The 26,600-nt window shown below is 56.3% G+C and overlaps 1 protein-coding gene across 11 annotated transcripts in view; it reads right to left on the bottom strand.

Moving 5' to 3' along the window:
* SLC6A9 (solute carrier family 6 member 9) overlaps positions 1-26,200 on the bottom strand; it is a 35,593-nt gene extending 9,393 nt beyond the window's left edge. The window contains exons 1-5 of one of the 11 annotated variants that reach the window (XM_030823727.1): positions 25,909-26,200; positions 18,897-19,011; positions 5,425-5,581; positions 4,677-4,808; positions 2,556-2,826 (exon numbers count right to left, since the gene is read on the bottom strand). In XM_030823727.1, coding sequence (XP_030679587.1) covers positions 2,556-2,826; positions 4,677-4,808; positions 5,425-5,581; positions 18,897-18,926 — 590 coding nt within the window. In that variant the 5' untranslated portion in view covers positions 18,927-19,011; positions 25,909-26,200. Of the gene's footprint in view, positions 1-2,555; positions 2,827-4,676; positions 4,809-5,424; positions 5,582-5,825; positions 5,867-11,130; positions 11,263-11,722; positions 12,002-18,896; positions 19,012-21,680; positions 21,693-25,707; positions 25,776-25,908 lie in introns of those variants that run through there. The other 10 variants (XM_030823735.1, XM_030823729.1, XM_030823730.1 and 7 more) reach the window with 10 other exon arrangements.
* Positions 26,201-26,600: the final 400 nt, after the last annotated feature.

The following is a 26,600-nucleotide window of genomic DNA, read 5'->3' on the forward strand; positions in this document are numbered from 1 at the left end:
GCTGAAGCCAGCCTGGGTTGCCCTCTTCAGGGCCATTTCCCTGGATCTCCAGGAGAGGGCAGCAGGGAGCCGTGCTGCCGGGAAGGTATCCTGCATGGGACAGTGGCCAGTTAGGCAGGCCTGGTTCCAGCCCGCGCTGGGGTGTAGAGTGCAGCGGCTCCACCAGTCAGATTTCTTTGAAGGCTCTTCCCCTCTGATTTTACTGGATAAAATCTCTAGAGCTTTGCCCTGGGTGGGCCCAGGGCTGGGAATCTCTGGCAGTCAGCCCCTGGGACAACCGCCACTGGAGCATCTGGGGGTGGGGTTGCACAAGGCTTTGTGTTTCTGGGAGCTTCCAGGAAGGTTCATCACCCCAGACTAGATCAAGTTGCCCCATCCACATCATGCCTCAAATGTAGTAAAACGCCTCACTCGGCCGTATCTGCTCGTTCTCCCGTCGGACAGCAGCTCCGTGAGGACAGTGTCTTCCTGCCCTCTCTCCCCTCTGAGAACAGTACCCGGTACCTAGTAAGTGCTCAAGAAATCAGCTGGGTGTGGTGGCTCACGCCTGTAACCGCAGCACTTTGGGAGGCCGAGATGGGTGGATCACCTGAGGTCAGGAATTTGAGACCAGCCCGGCCAACATGTCAAAACCCTGTCTCTACTAAAAATACAAAAACGAGCCAGGCGTGGTGGCGGGTGCTTGTAATCCCAGTTATTAGGGAGGCTGAGGCAGGAGAATCGCTTAAACCTGGGAGGCGGAGGTTGCAGTGAGCTGAGATCGTGCCACTGCACTCCAGCCTGGGCAACAGAGCGAGATTCTGTCTCAAAAAAAAAAAGAAATCATCTGTCCATTCAATTCCAGGTGTATTTTTTAAAAAGAAAATAAATGTTAGGATATTAAAAATTAAAAAATAAAAGACAAATGAAATGACTTGTCTGGTAACTGAGTGCCTGAGTCTGCCCATGCCCCTCTGGGGGACAGCAGCTGTGTTCTCTATGCTCTGGGTCCTTGAGAATAATGGCCCCGTCTTACCTGTCTTTGAGTGTCTACAGCCCAGCCCAGAGGTTGGCACAGGGAAGCTGGGTCCTTCAGGGTCAGAGCACTCGGGCCTGGGTTAGAGGCCCTGCGGTGACTTGCGGTATCCTCGGACCCTTGTGCATTTCAGCCATGGTTCTCCATCACATGTGGAGAAAGAAATCCTCAAATCCTTAGCCTGGCATGGGAGGCCCTGTGTTATATGATGCCTGCTGGCTTCTTCTGTCTTGTCACTCAGCGTCCCACCTGCTCCCAACCCCAGCTCCAGTTTGCCTCCTTCTGGCCTCTGCTCACCTGCTCATGTGGTTCCCAATCTCTCTACTTTCCTCTCCCCCTTCTCTGGGAAGCCCTGACTGCCTGGTCTTGCCCCATCCCCTTAGCACCAAGCACTACCTCTTTGTGTCCCCATGACACCCCTGCACATACCTGGACCGAGGCACCTGCCCTACTGTGATTAGCAGTCTGTCTCCCCACTGCCCTGTGAGCTCCTCAGGACAGGGGCTCTGGGCCGTTCATACCTACCATGGGGACACAGGGCCCGGCAGAGCAGAGGCATGAATGTTGTGGAATAAATGGTGGAGGCCTGCCAGCATGCCCCCAAAGCCCTCTGCCCAGGGGTTCCCCAGCAAGACACGGGGAATTTCCAGCTGGTGGGTGAAGGGCACAGCAGGATGGCCTGAGACTCTGGTCTCTCTGTTGCCTCTGAACAAAATGTGCCAGGATGTCTTGATCACGGCACCCCCTGCTCAGAGACCTTCCATGGTGTCTTTTGTTCTGCATCATCAAGTCTAACCCTAATCCTGGCAAGTTCTTTATGAAGGCAGTGCCACTTCCTAGGCCACCTGAAGCCCATGCATTCTCCCCACACCTGTTACTCTCATCAGAGCAGGCTCCCTTCAGCCTTGGGGCCAGCCTCTGCTCATCTGGGACAGAGCCTTTGCCCACACTCTTCTTCTCCCCAGGATCTCCCCCCTTTCCCCTGAGTCTTCCCTGAAGGCTGGTTTGCTGGATTTCTGACAGCCTTCCTCACGGCTGCTCTGTAAAGATCCTGCAACTCAACATTCCATCTTCCATTGCTTTCTTTTTTTTTTTTTTTTTTGAGACAGAGTCTTGCTCTGTCACCCAGGCTGAAGTGCAGTGGCGCAATCTCAGCTCACTGCAAGCTCTGCCTTCTGGGTTCACGCCATTCTCCTGCGCCTGCCACCACGCCCGGCTAATTTTTTTTCTCTTTTTGTATTTTTAGTAGAGACGGGGTTTCACTGTATTAGCCAGGATGGTCTTGATCTCCTGACCTCGTGATCCGCCGCCTCGGCCTCCCAAAGTGCTGGGATTACAGGCGTGAGCCACCGCGTCCGGCCTCCATCTTCCATTGCTTTCTGTACATCAGGCTCTTCTCCTAAACTCTTCACTCACCTCTACCCTCTCCCAGCCCAGCAGCAGGCTGAACCAGGCACTCTACTTTGTCTTCAGATGGCTGCCCAGTGGGGACAGGGTTGCCACCACGTTCCCCCCACCCCAGGTCCTGCAGGTGCCTCACCTCCAGTACTCCTCGCTGGGGCTGGTCCTCTGGAGGCTGTGGTTGAGCAGGTGGGAGAGGTTGCTGGGCGAGGCGGCTGGCCGAGAGCCATTGGTGAGGTTGGAGGCGTCCAGCACACCGGCGCAGTCACGCGTGTTCCAGGGGTTATTGCAGTAGGCCCAGGGCAGCACGTGCGTCATGGACGAGAAGAAGTAGTAGAAGGCAATGCAGATGACCACGTTGTAATAGATGCCGATGTAGGTGGACACCACCATCATACTATAGCCCACGCCTGCAGGAGGGGAGGGGCAGGGGGGAGGAGCCTCAGCATCCAGCGGGAGGAGGTGAGGTTAATAATTTCTTTTTTTTCTTTTCTTTGTTTTTGTTTTGTTTTGTTTTTGAGACGGAGTCTCGCTCTGTCGCCCAGGCTCTGTCACCCGGGCTGGAGTGCAGTGGCGGAATCTCGGCTCACTGCAAGCTCCGCCTCCCGGGTTCACGCCATTCTCCTGCCTCAACCTCCCGAGTAGCTGGGACTACAGGCGCCCGCCACCACACCCGGCTAATTTTTTTTTGTATTTTTAGTAGAGACGGGGTTTCACTGTGTTAGCCAGGATGGTCTGGATCTCCTGACCTCGTGATCTGCCCGCCTCGGCCTCCCAAAGTGCTGGGATTACAGGCGTGAGCCACCACGCCTGGCCTCTTTTGTTTTTTGTTTTTTTTGAGACAGAGTTTTTGCTTTTCTTGCCCAGGCTGGAGTGCAATGGCGCGATCTCGGCTCACCGCAACCTCCGCCTCCCAGGTTCAAGCGATTCTCCTGCCTCAGCCTCCCGAGTAGCTGGGATTAGAGGCATGCGCCATCACACCTGGCTAATTTCGTATTTTTAGTAGAGATGGTTTTTGTTTTGTTTTGTTTTGACATGGAGTCTCCCTCTGTCACCCAAGCTGGAGTGCTGTGGCACGATCTTGGCTCACTGCAAGCTCCGCCTCCCGGGTTCACACCATTTTCCCGCCTCAGCCCCTCCGAGTAGCTGGGACTGCAGGCGCCTGCCACCACACCAGGCTAATTTTGTTTTTGTATTTTTAGTAGAGAAAGGGTTTCACCGTGTTAGCCAGTATGGTCTCGATCTCCTGACCTTGTGATCCCCCTGCCTCGACCTCCCAAAGTGCTGGGATTACAGGGGTAAGCCACTGCGCCCGGCCAAGATGGGGTTTCTCCATGTTGGTCAGGCTGGTCTCAAACTCCTGACCTCAGGTGATCCACCCGCCTCGGCCTCCCAAAGTGCTGGGATTACAGGCGTGAGCCACTGTGCCCGGCCCGAGGTTAATAATTTCTAAGGGCCCAAGGGGCAGGCTGAGATGGAGGGCCAAAGGAAGGCCAGGTCAAGGTCTTGGTAGGGGGGCGGGGGGGGCGCAAAGGAGTTTTGTGTGTACACGTGGTAGAAGGGGAGGGTGGCAGCCAAGTAAACATGGGTCCCAGCATGCGTCCATGGCTTAGGCCATTGATATGGGGCTTGGGGTCAGCATCAGGGCTCTACAGAGGTCAGCCGTGTTTGTACAGATGGACGAGTTGGCACGGCCCTCAGAGCCGTCGTGTGTTTGTGTGTGTGTGAGCGAGTGTGTGTGTGTGAGCGAGCGTGTTTGTGTGTGTGAGCGAGTGTGTGAGCGAGTGTGTGTGAGCGAGTGTTTGTGTGTGTGAGCGAGTGTGTTTGTGTGTGAGCGCATGTGTGTGAGCGAGTGTGTGTGAGCGTGTGTGTGAGCGAGTGTGTTTGTGTGTGAGCGAGTGTGTGAGCGTGTGTTTGTGTGAGCGAGTGTGTGTGTGAGCGAGTGTGTTTGTGTGTGAGCGAGTGTGTTTGTGTGTGTGAGCGAGTGTGTTTGTGTGTGTGTGAGCGAGTGTGTTTGTGTGTGTGTGAGCGAGTGTGTTTGTGTGTGTGAGCGAGTGTGTGTGAGCGAGTGTGTGTGAGCGAGTGTGTTTGTGTGTGTGAGAGCGACTGTGTTTGTGTGAGTGAGAGCGACTGTGTTTGTGTGAGCAAGTGTGTTTGTGTGTGTGTGAGCGAGTGTGTTTGTGTGAGCGAGTGTGTTTGTGTGTGTGTGTGAGCGAGTGTGTTTGTGTGTGTGTGAGCGAGTGCCCCGCCCAGGCCTCACCTTTGAACATGGGGCTGATCCTCCAGACCCCCAGGCACCCCTGGCTCGCAAACTGGCCGAAGGAGAGCTCCATGAAGAAGAGGGGGATCCCGCAGAAGATGAGCATGATGAAGTAGGGGAACATGAAGGCGCCTGGTAGGCAGGGAGAGGTCTGGCTCAGGAGTGGGCTTGGAGGGATCTCACCCTGGGCTTCCTGCTCAGAACTCAACAGCAAAACCTTCGAGATTGGGTAGGACCCAGGGAGGGGTGTGCCAGGCTTGAGCAGGAGCCTGGGCTGAGGCACACCACCCCCAGCCTGGCTTTCAACTTGACAGAGGCTCTCAGGAAGTCTGCTTGGAGTGGAATCCAGGCCCCAGAGCCTCCATACTTGGGTGGGATTTGATGGTTTAACCAAGCGATTTCACAAGCATAAGTTGCTGAGATCCTCAAAATCTCTGAACCATTTAGGGGGGCTGCTGAACCCCAGGGAACAGAACAGGGAGGCTTGGTGGGGGTTAGGTCCTTTTCTCACCTCTCCTCACCTCAAAGGGGGCCAACTGGCAGGGCCAGGCCTGAACAACAGACTGCCAGGGCCTGGGGTGGCCTGCCTTAGGCAAAGGGTGCCTAAGCCAGGGATGGGGGCGAAGGAGGCCGGGGCCAGAGGCCAGCCTTTATCTGGAGTGGGTCTGTGCCAGGGAGAGGGTGGCCCAGGCCCTGGTGGGTGGGCTCTACCCAAGTGGGTGGTCCCTGCCCTGTGCCCACTGGGTACCTCCCCCGTTGCGGTAGCAGAGGTATGGGAAGCGCCAGACATTGCCCAGGCCCACGGCATAGCCCACGCTCGTCAGTACAAACTCGATCTGGTTGCCCCAGTTGCCCCGTTTGAGGTTCTGGTCCCTCTTGGTGGCCTCGCTGGGCACAGCACCATTCTGTGGGGACAGGAGAGAAGCTACCATCAGCAAGGCATTTGTGCTCCGTGCCTGACCCTCTGGGCCTCCCCCAGCAGGAAAACCGTGGACCCTCCAACACCCCTCCCCGGGCTTCCCCTCTGCTGGCAGGAGCTTCAGGCAGGCCTGGCAGAGGAGGGAAGCAGAGAGTAGTGGCTGCCAGAGGGCGCCAAGCAGAGCTTCCCTCACCAGCCCCACAGCACCCAGTGCCAGGTGCACAGCCCACCTGAGGAGCTGCTGCCAGCATCCGGGAGGCGGCACACTGAAGAGGGAGCTAGGGCCAGGAGCCCCCCAGCCCCTCCAAAACCTCCCCTTGCCCCTCTGGGTAAGGATCTGGGAGCAGCTGAGCCTCATACCAAGCAGCCAAGTCAGGCTGGGCACAAAGGGGCCTGTGTCCAGACAGCCCCCCCACCCGTCGCCTACCACATCACCAGGCTGAGCACGCTGCCCCTGGGCAGGCGACTGTGGGGGAGGGGAGGTTAGACCCCTCCCCCAGCTGAAGGCTTCTTCCTGGGGGCACAGAGTGGGCAGGGCTGGGGGGAAATGGGGGAGCTGCTGAGCCGGGACAGACCTGGGGAGGGCATTCTGGGACTCTAGGTGGGAGGGTCCGGGGAGCTAGCCACACTGCCCACGGCTGGGGAGCGGCCCTGGGGAGCTGACCTGGGCCATGGCTAGGGAGTGCTGGGCCATGAGTTGGGGAAGGAGAGCAGAGTTGTAGGCCTCATGCCAGACTTTGAGGACAGACTCTGCTAGGGAAATAGAGGGAGTGGCTCCAGAAAAGAGTGGCAGGAAGAAGGATCTCTGAACAGGGAGAAGCGTCACCTGCAGGGGAGGGGGCCGAAGGTCAGGAGAGGCAGATGCGGGGATTTGCCCCAGGGAAGAATGTGGGGCCCGCAGGACTGGGCTGGTGGCCTGGGCCCCACTGAGGACAGCCCCTTGTGGAACCCCAGGCCCAAAAGCTGGAACTGGCTCTGCAAGTCCCTTGGTTAAAGAAGTCCCTTAATAAGTGCCATGCCCCTTCCACCTCCCTCCTACAGTGAGCAGGAAATTAATCAGAGCCCGAGGGCCCCAAGGGGTCTCACTAAGGAGACAGGGGCTCAGTGTCACCAACAGAAACACAGAGAGACCTTAGTGCCAGAGACGGCCTCCCAGAGGTGAGCTATTCCCCTTTGAGAAACAGACAGACCCGCATCAGAGATGGAGCCCCGTAGCCTCAGAGAGATGCCAGTGATGTGACATTGACCCTCTGCTTGAAAGAGACATATTCGACAGCAGTCACTCTGGCCAATAAGCAAGGCAGCCTGGTGCAGGTGAAATGCTATCAGACCCTGATGCTGATGAATGAACACAGACGGAACGAATGGCCTCCCTGGGCCCCAGGCGCCTTGGATAGGACAGGTGGGAATGTGGGCAAAGGAGGCACCAGGGCCTGATGGGTGGGCACTGCAGCACAGACAGCTTTGTGGGGCAGCCACCCTGTGCACTCAATCCGGCATCGACCCTGCCGAGATGTGACCCTCACACCTTCCACAGAGGGCAGGGGCGCAGTGCCAGGGACCATGGGTTTCCTTCAAGGAGCACCCAGAGCAAATCAGTGGCTAAACAAGCCTTCTTTCATTCATTCGTTGATTCATTCGTGCAATGGCAGATTTACTGACACCGGCTATGTGCCAGGCACTGTGCCGGGAAGTAGGACTTCAGCAGAGAGCTCCTACCCATTTGGAGCTGGAAGTCTAGTGGGGGTGCAAGCCACCAATGAAATGTATACACCCATCATCTTTAGATGCGGCTTCAGGGTGACCATAGAGGGGATCATCTCAAAATCACAAGAGTATGGAAGGAGGACAAGGCAGGAAAGCAGGGCTGAGGTCAAGGAAGGCCTCCCTGATGAAGAGGCTTGAAGACATGCTTGGCCCTGGTAGAGGGTGGTCCCCGGCCTGAGTGTGCCCTCTGTGACATGCCCCTACAGAACCCTGCCTGAGCATGTCACCACCTCCTGGGGCCTTCACTGGGGCAGGTGTGGCAAGATCACAGAGTCAAGGGGCCATTTTTTGGAGGGTGTGAGGCCTGCTGGGGGTGGTTTATCTGGTCCCAAACAAATGCCAGCCAAATAGGGCTCCTATATGTTGACCCTACAATACCAGTTTTATTCTGTCCCAGGGTTGTTTACTTAGGGGCACAATGCCTGATTGTGCCAGCAGCACAGTACACGGATGGGGTCACAGAGCAGCAGTTACAGCTGTAAAAGGGACAACTGATGGTCCAGGATGGACCCGTGGGTGGGGTAAGGGCAAGGCGCTTTGCAGAGATCCAGGTTCCCAAGGCTTGAAGATCAAGACCTGTCTCCTGTTCCCAGCAGGATGAGGGACAGATGCCCCGTAGCCCCTGACCAAGTGGGACCACATTTGGATCCCTGAAGTCTGCTCCTTCCCTGGCATGGTAGGGGTACGGGGAAGGTGGTGATGCTTCCAACCACGTGCCACAGACAGCCGCCTGCCTGAGCCCTCAAGAGCCAGCGGCTGCTCCGTTAATGAGCCGTGTGCTAACCAGCTCAGCCGTGCGGGCTGTAACCCAGGGAGGCCACAGCCCCCAGGACAGGGGCTGAACCGGGGTTGGCGATGGGGCTCTGGCAGGAAGTTCCTGACAACACCAAAGGTCTGCTGTATGCAGAGGATCCTTGCAGAAGCAGCACCCACTTCTGCTTGGGCCTGGGTCCCAGCACCATGATGCTCCGACCACGGGAACCTGGCCCAGGCTTGGTCTCTGACTTCAACTCCAGGGCTGTCTACGCTCAGGTGGCTTGGCTGAGGAGGGCTGAGCTCTCAGCGGAGGACAGAGCAAGCCTACCTTTCTCCAAGCAAAGTGGAGGAAAGACTCTCCAAAAAAAAAATCCAGGCACTTTCTGGGTGCTCTAGTTCCCTTCCTTGTCCAGATCTCCTCTGACCACCCTCTGACTTCCCTCCTGAGCAGCTAAATCTTTTTCAATACTGTATGGCTTTTTTTTCCCTCCTTGCATAATCTTTCCTATTCTAAGCCTCTAGTTTTTCTTGATCTGCTGGATGGATGGCTGTGTCACTGATATGAACTGTCCCTGCAGTGGTCATCAGCTGAGGTGCCCACGGAAAAATCCCTTTGTGCTCATGATTTGACTCAGACCGGCTGCCCATCTGCCTGAGCCAGCTCAGCCCCATGGACGGGCTCTGCTCCAGGCTTCTCCTACCCCCCACCACCATCACCACCATCTGCCCCCCTCTGCTCACCCTCACTCACTTGCTCACATCTCAGTGGGGAATTAAACCATAGCGGCATGGTTCCCTCTGGCTTGGCCCCCTCTTCTGCAGGCTCCCTAGACAGCCCCTATGTGCCCTGTCACCCTTCCTGGCAGCTCTGAGAGGCCACTGCCAGGACAAAGCAGCCTCCACTTGCCACTGCCATGGGCGCAGTGGATGGTCTCCAGGACAGGACCAGCCTGCCCTGTCCCCAAGCTCTCCCAGCCATGGAAGGAATGGAGGCTTTCCTTCCATGGCGGGGTGGGGTGAGCTGGCTCACACGCACACAAACACACACACACACACACACCCCTCAGATGTTCCCTTACCCTTAGAACCAGTCATTGAGACAGCAGTGTCCACCCTGGCACAAGGACTTATGATCTTTCTTGGTTTAACAGCCTCCCACCCCTTCCCTGTCTAGCTGGGAGAGCCACACTGAGCAAAGTCACTTACAGAAGTCCTTTACACAGCCCTCTGCTCGGCTTATTTACTGTTCTGCTTAGCTCCGAGGGCAGAATCCAGATCTCCCACTCTGCCCTGGGCTTGGCAGAGGTGGGACACCAGTGCAGGTGAGAGCCCTGGTGCTCTAGGGCCCGCTCCTCCAGTAGAGCCCTGGGTAAGCCACTTCCACTCTTGGTATCTCAGCATTGCTGTCTACTAAAGCAGGGGACAGACTAGATAACCTCACTATCAGAAAAGATCGGGTGTGTTCAGGATGGTATGGCCATAAACTAGATAACCTCACTTTCAATGGATCTGCCAGATTCCCAGGCTAGACAGCCTCAGCAGCTACTCGTATTCCATAGCTCTCCCTCACCTGGAATTTTGCTATTTCTGACTCTCCCCTGTACATTCCATTAGTTCCCACTAGCTTTCTAGATTACTAAAAAAAAATTTTGCCCTTTTTTTCTGATTATAAAAGCATGATAAGCTATCATAAAAGAATTAGAAAATACAGAAAAAGGTAAAGAGGACATGCAGTGGCAAAGCCTACTCCCAGAGCGAACCGGGCCAGCCCGAGGATGCACTCCTGCTTTTTGCTCTTGCACAGACTCAGGGAGCCCGGCTCTCCACCCTGGACGGTGACTCTGCTCTGGTGTGAGACTCCCGCCTCCTAGATCAGTGTCCAGTGGATATTTTTGTGAATTGTGAGCTTCCCCCTCCTGCTCTGGGTGGACACTGAGGAATCCTGGAGCTGCCCTGGCTGGGCGGGCCCCTCTGGGACCCAGCAGGCTTTGTGTTTAGGACTCTCCAGCCCCAGGGTTTGCTCATGGGATGAAGTCCCATCCAAGACAAACTTTATGGAGGAGAATGGGCAAGACCTCACATCCCAGACGGACTTTGAGCCAAATCAGATCACTGGCAAGTTTCTCTAAGCCCCAGTGGGGAATCTAGACAGAACAGCCATTACAGTAAGTTGTGGCTGCCTCAGAAGACCCCACGACCTCCTTCCTGCCAGGCACCCCTCAGTTTTTGTTCTCTTCTATCAGTGCAGGTCCCAGGCTGGCCCACAGGCAGCACCTACCCTGCAATGACAGAATCTTCTGTCCTTCACCTACATGGCACTGAGTAGGGGCAGAGAGACCCAGCCACAGCTCTGATCTCTGGCCTGTTACCTGGATACGGGAGAGTCTGGGGCCAGGGGTGGAAGGGCAGAACATGGGAAAATCTCCCCCGGGCCGAGCAGTCCCCAGTGGCCATTCGTGCCTCCTGCCTCAAGGCAAACCTCAGAGCCATCTCTGGGCACCTCTCAGGACTCCAGGTGCCTTCAGAGTCCAGGCCTTCATATAGCAGATGAGAGAGGCAAGAACACGCCTTGTGCTTATCCATGGCAGAGCCCTGACTGGCAGCAAGGGAACTGCCAATACTGTGGGCAGCAGACAGATGACTGGCACCCCCAGGCATGCCAGGCTCCACTCCAGGCCCTGGGGAGAGTGATGGAGGACCCTGGGTGGGCCCTGGCCAGCTCCTCGCTTCCCACCCCAGACAAGCCCAGCAGGGAAGACTGGAGGCAATGGTCCTGTCCTGCGCTGCAGCGGCTGGGGGCGGCATCTACCCTCACCGGCTAGCAGCAGGCAGGCACTCTGGAAAGTGGCTTTGGTTCTTGACCCTAGCAGTACTGAGGTTTGAGGGCAGCCCTGCGTGCTGTTCCTCCCAGACCCATCCCACATCACCTCGGAGGACATTCCCTCTCTTGCCTTTTGAAGGTCAAGTCGGGATGTCCTACAGGGGAGAAGTGTAGCTTTTGAGTCTCCTCACCCTCGCTGCCATCCGCTGACATCTCCACCCGTCCCCAGCGTCCAGGGATGAGGACACACCGGCTCCCAGCCCATACGGGCACTCGCCCTGGACCCTGGAAAATGTTCTGTGGGGTCTCTCTCTTCCCAGCTGAGACTCTTGCCCCATCCCCTTCCCCCATCCCTTGCCACTGAAACCATGTACCACGTTCCCCTGCCCCCTCACCCACTCTCCCCATAGGAGTAACTGCCGTGGCACAGACAATGAGGCTGTATTGATTAGTACAATTCCTGGGCACCTCCGGCCCGTCTCCCCGGGAGCTAGGACAATGCAGCTTTGATACACAGAGCAGATTCTCAGCAGGTCCTTGGGCTGGGGGAGCCCTCACACCCCCACTCTCCTCCCTCTCGCCCCCGCCACACAGCTAACTCTTCCTGCACTCCTTTGCACAGTTGCAACTTTCTGGGTCACTTTGGCTGGTGTCTGTCTTGCTTGCTGGCTGTGTCTGCCCCTCCCTGGCACAGACCACTCAGCCCCTCTCCCCACCCGCAGCCCAGCCTCTCAGCCTGCCTGGCACCAAGGAGGGGGCTCAACCTCCTGGAAGGTGACTGACCTGTTCTGGGGAAGAGGGGGCCACAGGTCCATGAGCTGCGGCCATCCCGGGGCGAGCGATCACAGCCCGCATGTCTCTGCCGCTCATTCACACCTCTGCCAGCTCCAGCGCGACACTGACGCATCCCCTGCCTCTCCCACTGCCGGGCTGGGCAGCGTCAATTACTTTCACCTCATCTCCTCCCGAAGCTCTGCCTACCCCCTCCCCTGGCCCTGCCCCTCCGGCCAGTCCCCATGCAGCCCAGCACGGGTGCTCCAGAGCTGGAGTGGGGCATGTGGGGTTTGTTGTGTTTTTCCCTTGTTCCCAGCAAGTAACTGGAACAACACACACACACACACACACACACATACACACACACACACACACACACACACAGAGTGGGGCAGAGCAGGCGAGAGGGTGGCTCACTCCCCCCACAGAGCTGACCAGACGCTGTCTGAGCCCACAGGCCTAGCACTGGGTGGGCTGCTGGTAGGGTAGTTGGGTGTCTGATGAGTGATGGGGTCTGCCCTGTTGGGCCCTGGATGGTGACCGGCAGGAGGATGGAAGGCACAGTCCACAGGGCAGCACCGGAGCAGCTCAGGCTCCTCGGAGGGGTGCAGGCTGGGAGAAACCAAGCCCTAGGGCTGTACCTGACCCCCCCCAACCAGAGATGGGGACTCCCAACCTGCCAGGGTGATGGGGCGTCTTCCTAGGAGAATGTGACTGACCATGCAAGAAAGCCCTGGCCTAGCGAACCACGCTGTCACCTGTCTGGACAAAGACGGCATTAGCCAAGGGGGCAGTCATCCCAGAGTCCAGACAAAGGGGGACTGTGGAATAAAAACCCGTGAGGATTTGCACTGTGATGCCCAGAAGCTGAGGTGCTAGTCTGGGAGTGTGTGTGGCATGGGCTGGTAGGTCCAGTGGTGTCGTCACCATGACTGTCGTCACCATGACTGTAGTCACCACAACTGTGGTGGGATGCTACTCAGACCCTTCCAGTCCCTTTCTCTGAGGCCACACACACTGGCCAGTCTCCTGCTGACCCCAAGATACCGCAGACCAGTGGCTCGGAAGGTGGGCATATGTGTTCCGGTGCCAGGAAGGTGTCAGGCCCTTTGGAAACTGGTCAGTCAGCAGAAGGCCTGGCTTACCGTAGGACCTCAGGAAATATCAGTCAGATGGACATGTGCATGAATTCTGGTGTAAGAACAGCTTTCCTGTGAGTTTGGTGAGTGTGGCAACCCCGTAGGGAACATAAGGAGTTTTGTCAAGCACAGGATGACTTTTAAAATTAAAAAACAGGGCCAGGTGCGGTGGCTTACGCCTGTAATCCCAGCACTTTGGGAGGCTGAGGAGGGCAGATCACAAAGTCAGGAGTTTGAGACCAACCTGACCAACATGGTGAGACCAACCCCATCTCTACTAAAAATACAAAATTAGCTGGGTGTGGTGGCACATGCCTGTAATCCCAGCTACTTGGGAGGCTGAGGCGGGAGAATCGCTTGAACCCGGGAAGCGGAGGTTGCGGTGAGCCAAGATCGTGCTATTGCATTCCAGCCTGGGCAACAAGAGCAAAACTCTCTCTCTAAAATAATAATAATAATAATTAATAAATAAATAAAAATAAAAAGACAGGCGGGGCACAGTGGCTTAGGCCTGTAATGCCAGTGCTTTGGGAAGCCAAGGCAGGAGGGTTGCTTGAGGTCAGGAGTTCATGACCAGCCTGGGCAACAGAGTGAGACCGTATCTCTACAAAAAACCGGCCAGGTGTGGTGGTGTGTACCTATAGTCCCAGCTACTCAGGAGACTGAGGAGAGAGGATTGCTTGAGCCCAGACGTTGGAAGTTGTAGTGAGCTATGATCACACCACTGCACTCCAAACTGGGTGACAAAGTGAGACCTTGTTTCAAAAAATTAAAAAAAATAAATTTTAAAATAAGATAAAAAGTCACAGCCTTTAGAGTTTGACAGTCCTGGGTTCAAACCCTAGCTTTGTCACTTTCTCACCATATATAACCTTAGGCAAGTCCGTTAACATGTCGGATCTCAGTTTCTCCATCTCTAAAACGGGGATACCACCCGCCAATCATTGAATCTAGTGAGCATTAGTAATAATGGTAATAGAAAATACATAGTAAGTGCTTGCTGTGGGCCAGGCACTGTCCTGGCTCAGCATACATGGCACACTTGCTTACAGACAGCCCGTCACCCTGTGGGCACTCACCTAGTATGGTACAAGTTAACTTCCCATATGTTAACTCATTAGGTCCTCCCAGCTGTCCCATGAGGTAGGTCCATTATTATCTCCATGTTGGTTTGGGGAAGATGGGGACAGGCCTTGGCTCAAGCAAGTGTCCTAAGGATGGCCTCAGATCCTACTGACTCAGCTGCTCACTGAGCCAGCCTCATGCGCCTGGTCCCCAGACACACTCCCCTGACTTCCTGCAGGCGCAGACTGAGGGCCAAGGCGCTGGCTGGGCCACTGGCTCCAGGAAGGTCCAGTCACCCATGATGCCCAAATGCTCACTTCCACCCAGGGTGGGCTCTGGGCTCTGGCTGCCCTGGCCTGGGCCGGGTGCCCAGAACAGGCAGCCCTGGCTGGATGGCTTTCCCTGGCTCTGGCCATGGGGACAGGAGGCGGCAGCAGCCCAGCTGGGCCCTGGCCGTAATGAGGCCTCATTAGCGAGATCCAGCTGCTCTAGCCCCACTTAGGGAGGCCGACTCCCCCAGCTCCCGCCTCTGACTTTTCCTAATAAGAGTGGGCATGCTTCCAGAGGGGCAAGGAGGCTAGGGTCTTTGTTGTCCCCTGTGACTCTGGAGGGAAGGTCCTGCTGAGCTGGGACTGAGAAGTGCCGGGGATGGGGGAGGGCTGCAGGGAGGCCGTGTGGGAGGCCGGGCTACAGGGCTGAGTAGGTGGGCTAGACAAGAAGTGGGGAGGGGGAGGGAGGGCAGAGGCCCCAACCAGAGAGGAAGCTGAGGAAGGCTGGGCCTTTTCCTCTGGATCTAGATATTGCCCATTTCACTGAGGAGCGGGTAGCTGCTAATCTAGGATCAGCGGAAGGTCATTGCTTAGGCTGTCCTGGCTAGAAGAGCACCTCCACGGTGCTAGGCCTTATCTAAGGAGAATGCCCACTGTGTGCCAGTCCCTGAGCCGGGATAGCACTTACTGGATGTCAAATCTTGTGCTGGAAGCACTGCTGTGTGAGAACCTGCATCAGCAGAGTGCCCACCGTGTGCCAAGTCCGATGCTGATCAGCGGAGTGCCCACTGTGTGCCAAGTCCGATGCTGAGACAGCACTCACTGCGTGTCAGCCCCAGGTTGGGAGCCCCTATGGTGTGCTAGATCCTGTACTAGGGGAGTACCCCGGGTACGCCAAAGTCTGTGCCAGGTAAGGACCCAATGTGTGCCCAGCTCTGAGCTGGGTGAGCACCCACTGTGTGCCTGGCAGTGTGCTAGATGAATGCCTACAGGGTGACAGGCTGTCTTCTAAGGGAGTGCCTAATGTGTGCCAAGTCTGCACTAGTTGAGCATTTGCCACATGCTAAGACTTGGGTTAGGTGAGTGCCCAGGCAGGGACAGGCCCTCTACCAAAGGAGTGTCCAAGGTGTGCCAAACCCTGTGCTTGGTGACCTCCCAATAATGCACCAAGCCTGCACTAGTTGAGCATTTGCTACATGCCAACACTTGGGCTGGGTGAGTCCCCACTATGTGCCAGGTCCTATGACGGATGCTACAGACAGGAGGTGCCCAAACCCTCAGGGCAAAACATATGAGAACAGGTCAGGGTGGGGCAGCCCCTGGTGGCCTGTGGTGCTTGCAAGGCCTCCTGGGATTTGGATGCTGTGCACCCAGAGCCCTAATCCAAATGAGTCCGTTCCTGTTCATTGTGAGGCTTCCCAGTGGCAGAAACAATCAGTGTGCTCAGACATGGGAAGAGGTCAGCGAAGCTCACCAAGGCCTGGACTGCCCAAGACTCTGCATGAGTGGGTAGTGGCACTAGGGAGGGGACTGAGGTGGCCAGCCTGGGAAATGGTGTGACATTGGTGGCTGGAGGATTAAAACTGAGCTAGTGGGGGCTCTCTTGCCTCCTGTCCTGAGTGCCTCTCCTCCAGCTCCTTGTCCTTTGAGATCTAGGTGGCCCTGCTCCGCACATGTACAAGGCCCTAGGTCTCCATGGGAGGCCCACCCCACCTACCCCCTAGTGCCCCCAAGCATCCCAGCTGCTCCAAGGCTTGGAGGCACCCTGGCCAGCTGCGTTCTCACACAGCCCTGTCCTAGGAGCTGCTGAGGCGTGAGGGAGGCAGCTGAGCTGGCCTGGCAGAGACCATCTGGGCTGGAGTGAGGGAGGGACACGTGCAGTGGGCATGTGGGCCTGGGCACGTGCTGGTAAGCTGCTTGTTACCCATGGGACACTGGCTGTAGCATCCAGCAGAAGCTCCAAGGATAACACAGGGTGTCTGCCGACACTGAAGAGATTTGGAGGGCCAGTGTCCTCACATCCAAATCTGGGTAAAGGGGGATAGAAGTGAGGATCCCATGGTAGGGGCCAGTGCCTGCTCCATGCATGCCAGGGTACAAACAGAGCAGCAGAAGCCATGGAGAACTGGGATGGTTCAAGTGCATGGCTCACACACACTCCCCTTAACATCCTCTCTTCTGATCTACCAGGCTATCCAAAGAAGAACCCTGTCAGAATGAAGCGTCCTTAGTTACTGGCTGTAGGAAGACACGGAAGACAAACGTGCTGACTGGGCTGCCTGTGTTAGCAGAGATGGGGCTCGGCAGGGACCAGCTGCCCTGTGCACCTCAGAGGCTGTGTCTAGAGACAAGCACTGAACGGAGGTGGCTTGTCCCAAACTGGAACCCAAGAATAGAGTGGAGTAGTCCAAAGTCATCAGCAGAACTGAAAAGGAAGCAGGAATAGAATCTCCAAGCAACCACTGGGGGTGCCCATGGGACGGATGCTATGGGCCTCAAATGCAGCAACAGTGGGCAAAAGCCAAAGGGCAGAGAGCGGGGAGGAGAGCGAGCCCCAGCTATCTTTAGGCACATCCTGGTGCTGGGAACAGGAGTCCCAAGGCAGCATTCCCATCCACAGACAGGCTGGCCGGGCCGACCGGCAGAGCACAGTCCAGGAAGCTCAGCTCAGGCAGGGACTCTGGGACCCTGGGACCCTGGGACCCATGCCCTCTGTGCTGCTCACATCTCTCCTGCCTGCTCTCTTCCCAGTCCGTCCAGATCACTCCAGAGAAGGAAGAGCAACCAGGGAGGACTCAGAGGTTTCATGGGGCTCAGAATCCCCATGGTAGGAAGGGGCAGGACCACACCCCACTTCTCATCACAAGCCCATGGCAATTCCAAGACTTCTCCTGGAAAGGTGGGGCCGTGTTTGGGTTCTCAGATGGGATTCACCCCTAGCAAGTGTTCAGGTCATAAGACCTCCATCTGGGTCCATCTCTGAGCACCCAGATTTCAGGAATCTCAGGAATACTTTTAGGAGCTTGGTTCAATCAGACTTGCTCCAATCAGTCAATCAGTAGGGGGCTAGACCAGAGCTGGCCTGAGGGATGGGGCCAGGGCTTGGATGCTGGAGGTCCAGAACAGGGCCAGATAGAAGATCCGGAGCTTGGAACAGAACCACTGGTTCTCTCCCACAAACTGTTCTTTTTTAATTTTTATTCTTTCCTTTTTTTTTTTTTTTTTTTGAGACAGAGCCCTGCTCTATTGCCCAGGCTGGAGTGCAGTGGCGCTTGGCTCACTGCAACCCAGGTTCAAGTGATTTTCGTGCCACAGCCTCCCAAGTACTGGGATTACAGGTGTGCACCACCACATGTGGCTAATTTTTGTATTTTTAGTAGAGACAAGGTTTCACCATGTTGGTCAGGCTGGTCTCAAACTCCTGACCTCAGATGATCTGCCCGCCTCAGCCTGCCAAAGTGCTGGGATTACAGGCGTGAGCTACCCTGCCTGGCCCAAGTTGTTCTTTTAAACCAGGTACTTTGAGTCCCAGAAATCTTTGGTGAGAGACAGGGCTTGTTTGGGGAGGGCTCAGTAGAGACCCCAGGCCAATGAATCTTTCACTAAATGAGAAAAGTAACACAGGGGATTGACAGGACGGGAGCTGCTGAGGGAGGCACTGTCCATGCTCAGTCCCTGGTCCCCACCCCCGGCAGCCGTCCAGTCTAGCCTGTCCCCAGGGAAGATCTCAAGAGAAGGAAGACAACCATTGCCTCTGGGACAGGATTTGGCATCGTTTTCTTGGTTCCTGCTTCTGGTGCTGACCCGGTCCATCCAACAGCGAGTCTCGCTCCTTCAAGAACCTCACCCAGGCCAGGTGCGGTGGCTCACGCCTGTAATCCCAGCACTTTGGAAGGCCGAGGCGTGTGGATCACCTGAGGTCAGGAGTTTGAGACCAGCCTGGCCAACATGGTGAAACCCCATCTCTACTAAAAATACAAAATTAGCCAGGCGTGGTGGCTCATGCCTGTAATCCCAGCTACTCGGGAGGCTGAGGCATGAGAATCGCTTGAACCCGGCGGGGGTGGAGGTTGCAGTGAGCCGAGATCACGCCACTGCACTCTAGCCTGGGCAACAGAGTGAGACTTAATCTCAAAAAAATAAAAAAAATAAAAAGAATCTCACCCACCCCTCTGTGTCTCGTGGCCTCACCACTACCTCTCCTGTGCTCTAAGGCTGAGGGCAAAGAAGAGCCAGGACTTGGGGAAAGGGTGGAGGGAGATTTTCTGAGAGGCCTCAGGAGAGGATTCAAAACAAAATGTTCTTTGTTACTTTTCAGACTGAGAAGGACCCAGAGAAGTGGAGAAACACCAGGCAGGGTCTGAGGGAGGACCCCTTGATCAGCACAGACTGAAGGCGCCCGCGCAGTCCCGCGTTCCACTGTCCTCTCAGCACATGAGTGGCCTCCTTCTGTCCGGAGCACCTCTGTGACAAGGATGGGGCGCACACCTCCTGCCTTCTGGCAGGTCTTTGCGGGCTCTGCGGGCTTGGAGCCTAATAATGCTCTCTGACCTGCTAGATGAGGGGCTACCTGCCCAGGCCGGGGTCAGCTGGGCACTCAGGGGCCCTGGCAGTGCTGGCCTTCCTAAGCCTTCCAAGCAGCTGGCAGGAGGTCCCGGGGGCAGGGCTTGGGACTCCCCTTCCTCCCCGCAGTCTGGCCTCTGTACTCACCAGCATCCCTTTGGCACCTTTTCCTACCATGGTGGCGGTGGGTTGGGGCTCTGGTGACGGGGACCACACTCACAGGCTCTGCTTCCAGCGCCTTTCAGGCCACAGATCTCAAGAGCTGTGGAGAGAGCAGAGGGTGAGGTGAGGACTTGGCCGTGTGGCCCACAGGGCTCTCCAGACAGGTAGTGCCAAGCCACCCACCACCAGCTGGCCCAGGCCCTCTGCCAGGCCGTGTCCGTATCCTGCTCCTTTCTGGAAGACCCTCAGATCCAGCTCCTTCCCAGTTCCCCCAACCTTTCCCCTGGATCTCTTGATCTCCAGGCTTCCTGTCCCAATGGGCAAAGGTCTATTTTTGACTTTCCAGATGCCCAATCCTATAAAAGATAAAAAATGAATACCGAACTGGGACGGAATCCAATTCCTTCATGGTCTGTGTGAATGGCTTCAGCCTTTCCCCAGGAGGGGAATCAGCTCAGATCAGTACACTCTCCCCATCCTCACCCCAGCCAGGCAGCCAGGACGGTCCTTCCCCATCTGGGTGGCACTCAGTGTGGGCTCCAGGGCAGCTGGGTTTGTTGTCATGTCATTCACTTGAACTGAGTTCTGGGCCTGCCACACACCCATGTGCAGCCGCACCTCCTTGCACTCCCAGCTGTCCCCTCCATGGCAGTTCACCAGGTGAAATTCTACAAATCCTCAGCACTGCACCAGGCTAAATGTCACCTCTTCTCTGCAGCCTTTTCTGACCCTCTCTCTCAAAAGAATGAAAAAGTTGCTTCCTCCTTTCTGTTTTGTGCAAATCTCTACTAGTATTCTTATTTCATATGACACTTATTTGCTTATAAGTTCGTCAACCATGAGTCAGTGAGTTCCCTGAGGGCTTGGGACTGTGTTTCTTTTACCCTCTGTGCCCAGCACGTAGCACAGCACTGGGCTTGCAAGATGTGTTAGTTGAATTGAAATGGAGGGAAATAGCGAAGGCGGGACCTCTGAAATGAGGGGTCCAGGCCAGCCCAGGATCTTGTGGGAAGCATCTGAGGGGCAAGGTGGGGCTGACGAGCTGGGGGGCAGCAGCCACATGGAAGGAACAGCCTCATGGCAATGCTGGTGCACACTGGCTTAATTTCAGATGGGATGGAAGAAAGGTTAGTTTTTGACAGGCCTCGGGAGAAATCCATCTTCAGACAGCCTTGAAGAGTTGCCTCATTGCACTCCAGCCTGGGCGACAGAGCAAGGTTCTGTCTCAAAAAAAAAAAAAAAAAAAAAAAAAAAAGAGTTATCTCGGCCAGACGTGGTGGCTCACACCTGTAATTCCAGCACTTTAGGAGGCCAAGACAGGTGGATTACCTGAGCTCAGGAGTTCGAGACCATCCTGGCCAACATGACAAAACCCTGTCTCTACTAAAATTACAAAAATTAGCTGGGCGTGGTGGCGGGCGCCTGTGATCCCAGCTACTTGGGAGGCTGAGGCAGGAGAATTGCTGGAACCTGGGAGGCAGAGGTTGCAGTGAGCCAAGATCGCACCACTGTACTCCAGCCTGGGCGACAGAGCAAGACTCCATCTCAAAAAAAAAAAAAAAAGAATTGTCTCATGGGAGGAAACCCCTCCTCAGGGCCTAGACCCAGGAAGGATTCGGCTCTGCCTTTCTGGAGCCTTTCCTGCCTTCCCAGGGAGTCAACTCTGTTCCCAAGGCTACTCTGGGCAACTCTGCCCCACCCACAGGCCACTTCTCACCTACAAGCCCAGGAAGTCTCTGGAAGGCTGGAGGAGAGATGAGGAGGCTGCTCTTTGCCTATGCAAATCAGGCCTTGGCATTTTTAGGCCCTTTGCCCTGGCTGCCTGGTCTCCTGCAGAGCTTCTCTTCAGGGCAGGGTGGGGACAAGATGTGACCCAGGCTGGCCTGTGGCTCAACTTGTCCTCCTAAGGAGGTTCCTGCTCATGGCTTTGGTCTTCTGGGGGCAAGTAGGGGAAGGGGGAGTGTGCTCCCTCAAAAGGAGATCACACCTTGTCCTCTCTCACCCCTGTGCCTCCCTCTCCAGGTGTAAACTCTATATTTGACTTCCTTAAAGCCACCTTTCTTCAGTCAAGGACTAATAATGACAATGATGATAGTAATAACAGCAGATGGCATTAGAAAGAACCATGTCAGCTGGATGCAGTGGCTCACGGCTGTAATCCCAGCACTTTGGGAGGCCGAGGGGGCGGATCACCTGAGGTCAGGAGTTCGAGACCAGCCTGACCAATATGGTGAAATCCCATCTCTACTAAAAATACAAAAATTAACCAGGTATGGTGGTATGCGCCTGTAGTCCCAGCTACTCGGGAGGCTGAGACAGGAGAATCGCTTGAATCTGGGAGGCGGAGATTGCAGTGAGCCGAGATCGCACCACTGTACTCCAGCCTGGGCGACAGAGTGAGACTTTGTCGAAAAAAACAAAAAAAAGCCACATCACAGGTTGGAAATTATTAAGCCCACTGGTCAGGTAAGTAAACTGAGGACACTGTGTCTCAGAACTTAGGCTGCAGAGGGCCCTCACCCAGGTTATCCTGGAATTCCCCCTAGTTTACTGTCAGAGAGACGGACTCGGAGAGGTCAAATGCCTTCCTTGTAAGTGCTCGAGTGAGGACTTGAACTAGGTTTTCAGACCCGACATCTCTGACTCTGACATCTCTGACTGCAAACGCAGTCCCTGCCCTCAGGTAGTTCATGGACTGGAGGGAAAAGACTGCTTCATGGCGGCTTCCAGGAGAATGAGCTGGGTGTAAAGCTTTGCTGCTTCTCCTACCTTTGACATTCCAGTTACGTGGTCCCATCCGTCCATTCAGAAAACACCAACTGATTGCCCATGGCGTCCAGCCTCTTCTACGTGTGGAAGATCCACAACACCAAGCCCCACACATGCCCCTGAAGCATTTGTGGGCCACTGTTGACAAGCAGTAGTGGGTCACAGAGGCAGCTTAGCACATGATAAAGAGCTCCGGCTCTGGGATCTGCTAGGCCTGGGCTGGATTTCTGGCTCAGCTACTCACTAGGTATGTGATTTCAAGTAAGTTACTTAACCTCTTTGAGCCTTAGTTTTCTCAGTCTGGAAGACGGGGCTAATAGTAATTTCCTCATAAGTTCTGAAGTTTCTGCCTAAGTTTTATCCTTTCCACAAGCCCTCCACATGTTCCTCCCCTCCAATCTGTTAATCTTCCCAAAGCCCTAAATCCTTGATTCTCTCCAATAGTTTTCCACAGCCAACAGGATATGGCCTAAATTGCTTAGCAGGCGTTTAAGGCTGGCCACAGCTGGACTCATTTATTCCACAATATTGATTGCAGGTCTGCTCTGGACCAGACCTGTGCTGGGCACCAAGAACTCAAAGGCATCTGCACTCCTGCAGCTTACAGACTAAGGGGCAAGAGTTAAACCGATGACTAAAATTTAAAGAATTACAAACTGAGACCAGGAGTGGTGGCTCAGGCCTGTAATCTCAGCACTTTGGGAGGCCAAGGCAGACGAATCACCTGAGGTCAGGAGTTCAAGACCAGCCTAGCTAACATGGTGAAGGCCCGTCTCTACTAAAAATACAAAATTAGCTGGGCGTGGTGGTGGGCACCTGTAATCCCAGCTAATTGGGAGGCTGAGGCAGAAGAATCACTTGAATCCAGGAGGCAGAGGTTGCAGTGAGCCGAGGTCACGCCATTGCACCCCAGCCTGGGCAAAAAGAGCGAAACTCTTGTCTCAAAAAATAAAAAATAAAGAATGGCATACTGAGATAAAGAGTGTAAAAGAGAAAGATTGTGTTATGTGACTCTACAATAGGGGGGCCTGGCCTTGTGTAAGACTAGGGGAGGGCTTCCCTGATGAAGTGATGTTTAAGGGTCTAAAGGAGTTAATTAGGCAAAGTGGCAATAATGAGGAAGAAAAGAGGAAGAGAGAGTCAAGCAAATGGAACAATATGTGGAAAGGCTCTGAGGCTGGAGCTCAGACAGTCAGGGTGAAACGGTCAAAGATTAAAGTGGACAGAGAGGCCTGGCCAGGGCCTTTGGGGTCTGGATTTTGGTTTTCATCTTGAGGGCAAGGGTGGCTATTGAAAGATTTTAAGCAGAAGATCAACTTCAAGGAGGAGCAATTGGTGGAATGTGCATCTTGAAACCATCCCCCTAGATACAGTGTGGAGAAAGGACTGGAGGGCGGCTGAAGTGGAAGAGAGGAAATCAATTAGAAATGGGCCAGGCCAGGCCGGGCGCGGTGGCTCACACCCGTAATCCCAGCACTTTGGGAGGCCGAGGCGGGTGGATCACCTGAGGTCAGGAGTTCGAGACCAGCCTGACCGATATGGAGAAACCCCGTCTCTACTAATAATACAAAATTAGCCGGGCGTGGTGGCAGGCACCTGTAATCCCAGCTGCTCAGGAGGCTGAGTCAGGAGAATTGCTTGAACTTGGGAGGCAGAGGTTGCAGTGAGTTGAGATTGTGCCATTGCACTGTAGCCTGGGCAACAAGAGAGAAACTCCGTCAAAAAAAAAAAAAAAAAAAGAGAGAGAGAGAGAAAGGAAGGAGCCAGGCCAAAAATGAGGGGGCTCAGGTTAGGAAGGTGATAATAGGGTGAGGAGAGGTGCACAGATTTCAGAGAAACATAAAAGGCAACATGTCGAGACTTGGTGATGAATCGGACTGGGTAGGGGGAGGGATAAGAAGGAGTCTCTGGTTTCTGTTGGTGCAGTGGGAGGAAGCCGGTGCCCGACCCAGAGGACGAATGCTGGTGAGGCTGCAGGTTTGGTGCGGGGACAGGAGGGCTGGCTTGGACAAGCTAGTCTGAGCTGCTTGTGAGCCACCCAAAGGCAGATGTTGAGACATCAGCCACAGAACCCTGGCCCATCTTGACAGTCTCACTGTTGAGTATCAGACAGGACTGTCAGGTCAATCAGTTTTAACGGTCCATCTTGGCCAAGCCCTGGAGTCCTCACGGGGGATGGAAAGGTGACAGGCTCTTTCCCTAGCTTCAAGGACCTCACAGTTTAGTAGATAGATAGAGGAAGAAGCATAATTTCCATTCACTGTGATAGAGGAAGTGGAGGAGCTGTGGGAGCAGGAAACAGCCCTTAGTTCTACCTGGGAGCCCAGGTCAGCAACCTGCGGCCATCTGCCGCCACGTGAGACTACCCAGCATTTGCAGAGGGCTCCTGCTTCATGCCTTTGCCCCGGCACCCGTTCCATCTTTTTTGAGCACCCTTGTCTCCACTTCCACCTGTATATATCCTACCCATCCTCAAAACCTATCCCAATGCTATTATCTTCATGAAGCCTTCCTGGGTCCTCCCCGTTGCTGTCAGCCTTCCTATGTACCCCCACGCTTGCCACACGTAGCAATTGCGGCATGCTTCCTTGTGCCCAAGTCTGGCTCCCCACTAAATGGAGAGTCCTACCAGGGCAGAGGTGTGATTCTTCTGTGTCCCCAGAGCCGGGAACTGAGCGGGTACAGCCGCAGTCGCCGCACAGGCCAAGTGAAGGAGGCGTTTTCTCTGCGGTCCTTGGAAACATTTGGGCATGCTCAGTGTCGCTCATTAGTCCCTAGAACCAGTCCCCTCACCCACTACTCTCCAACCTTCTGATGGTCCCTCACTTTGGAAGTCTTTAACTTTTCAGGTTATTCTCTCCGTCCCCACTCCTCGCCCCGCAGCCTTTATTTCCCAACGGCCGCACCCTCACGCTCCTTTCAGCGGAGAAATAGACCGCGCTTTATGCGGAAGCTGTCAGCGAACAGGGATCCCGTCTCCTTTAAGAGTGATTCGCGAGGGGGTGTGGCTTGCCGAGAGCAGGCCCGAAAGGGGGTGCGGCTCCTTTAAGTATCCGCCGGCCCGAGGCGCGGAGGCCCCGGGCCGGCAGGCAGGGGCGCGGTCAGTCTCGGAGCAGCGGCACCGCCCGCAGCGTCCCGGTTCCTCGAAGCCGGGCGCGTCCGCCTTAATCGGGGAGAGAGATGTGGGGGCACGGGCGTTACATCAGCCGCCACATGTGGGCCTAAGCTGGCGTGGAGGCGGCGGCCCCGCCCCCGGCCCCTGCGGTGGAAAAGTACCGGGGCGCCGAGGTCCCCGCCCCACGGCCCCGCCCCCGGGCCGGCTCGGGCCCCTCCCGGCCCTCCGGGCAAGCCCCACTCTCCGGCCCGGCCCGGCCCCGCCGCCTGCTCGAGATCTGCAGTGGCTGCCGGGTGCGGAGCGCCGGCCGGGGTGGGCTCCCCAGGGCTGCTAGGCCCCTGCCCTCACCTGCGGCCGCCCGGCCCCGCCCTAGGCGTGCCGGTAATGAGGGTTGGTGTGGGGAGGGCACGGAGTCTTCCCAGGGTAGCAGCCCCCAGAGAACTCCCCGCTCGCTCGCAGTCCCTTCCCAAAGCCGCGGCCAGAGCGCGGACAAAGGCTGAGGGCGCCAGGACTCTCCCGCGCGGCTTCCCGGGTCCCGCGGGCGCACGGGCACGGGCACTGGCACCGGTACCGGGAGGGCAGATAGGGAGGCAGGCCGGCTGGAGGGGCCAGATAGGCAGCCAGGCTGGCGGGCGCTGAGAGGCGTTGGAGCTAGCGGGAGCCCGCACGCTGGGCGCAGGCACGGCCGATTATCGACCCCCGCAGGCCCCCAGAGCGCAGAACCACTGGCTGCCCGGACGGACAGTGCCACGCTCTGGCTCCGGCGCTACCCGCACAGCCTGCGCCCGCCGCCCCCGATCGAACCGGCGTCTGGCGCCCCCCCCCACCCCACGCAGGAGCTCCCCCCACTTCCCTCTCCCTCCCGCTTCAGCTTCTTGGTGACAGCGGTGACACCCAGACGCGCGCACCTACCCCGACCTTTCCGGCGAGACAGACATCCCGGTGCGTGCACCCACACTCTTATCCACAGATGCCCGCATACATGCGCGATCACACACACACACGCACACGCTGGTCTTGGGGCTCAGCCCCGCGGAGCCGCCGAACACTCAGACCGACGGCAGGACAGACGGAGGCGCGGGCCCCAGCATCCCCTTCCCCCAGCCCCCTTACCATGCTGCAACCCCCGGCCCAGGCGTGCTGGGTCCGCACCGCGGTGCGCCCAGGTGGCTTTCTTAAAGGGAAAGTTGCATCAGCTTTCCGAGGCTCTGTTCCGCGCCGAGTCCGCCCGCCCCGCCGCGCCGCTCGCAGCTCTTCCACAGCCTGTTGTGTTTTGGTTTCGGGGAGGCGGGGGCTAAGAGTTTGGTGAAAGTTTGAAGAGTGGAGAAGGCTTGGGAGATCTAGCCAAGTCCCTCCCCTACCCGAACAGCTCCCCTGGCCGTCCTCCCCTCTCCATCCCATCCCCTCCCCCCGTGCCGACTTCTCAGGCTCCTCCTCCCAGGGAATAAAATTACAAGTCTCTCCAGCTTTCAGATGATTGATCCCCACGAACCCCTGGGAGTGGGCGCCACAAAGGAGTCCCCTTCTCCGCCCCTGCCTCGCTGCCCTCCAGCTGGGGCCCTTGAGCAAGCAGATGTGGGCCCCTTCGGGCTAGGCTGGAATGAAGCCAGAAGGCCTGGGGCACTTTGGGGGGCTGAGGCTGGAGTTAGCCCTCGAGGCCCCTGGCCTTCTGCGCCTGCGTTTCCCCTAGAGAGAAGTCGGAGCAAATTCCATTCCCTTTGGAGCAGAGCCGCTAGAGACTGTGGGCACTGCTGGGTAAGGCCTAGGTCCTACTCCCTGGAACTGGAGGGCTCCGGGGAGCCCTT

This window comes from Nomascus leucogenys, chromosome 12 (genome assembly GCF_006542625.1).
Source record: "Nomascus leucogenys isolate Asia chromosome 12, Asia_NLE_v1, whole genome shotgun sequence".
Lineage (NCBI taxonomy): Eukaryota > Metazoa > Chordata > Mammalia > Primates > Hylobatidae > Nomascus > Nomascus leucogenys.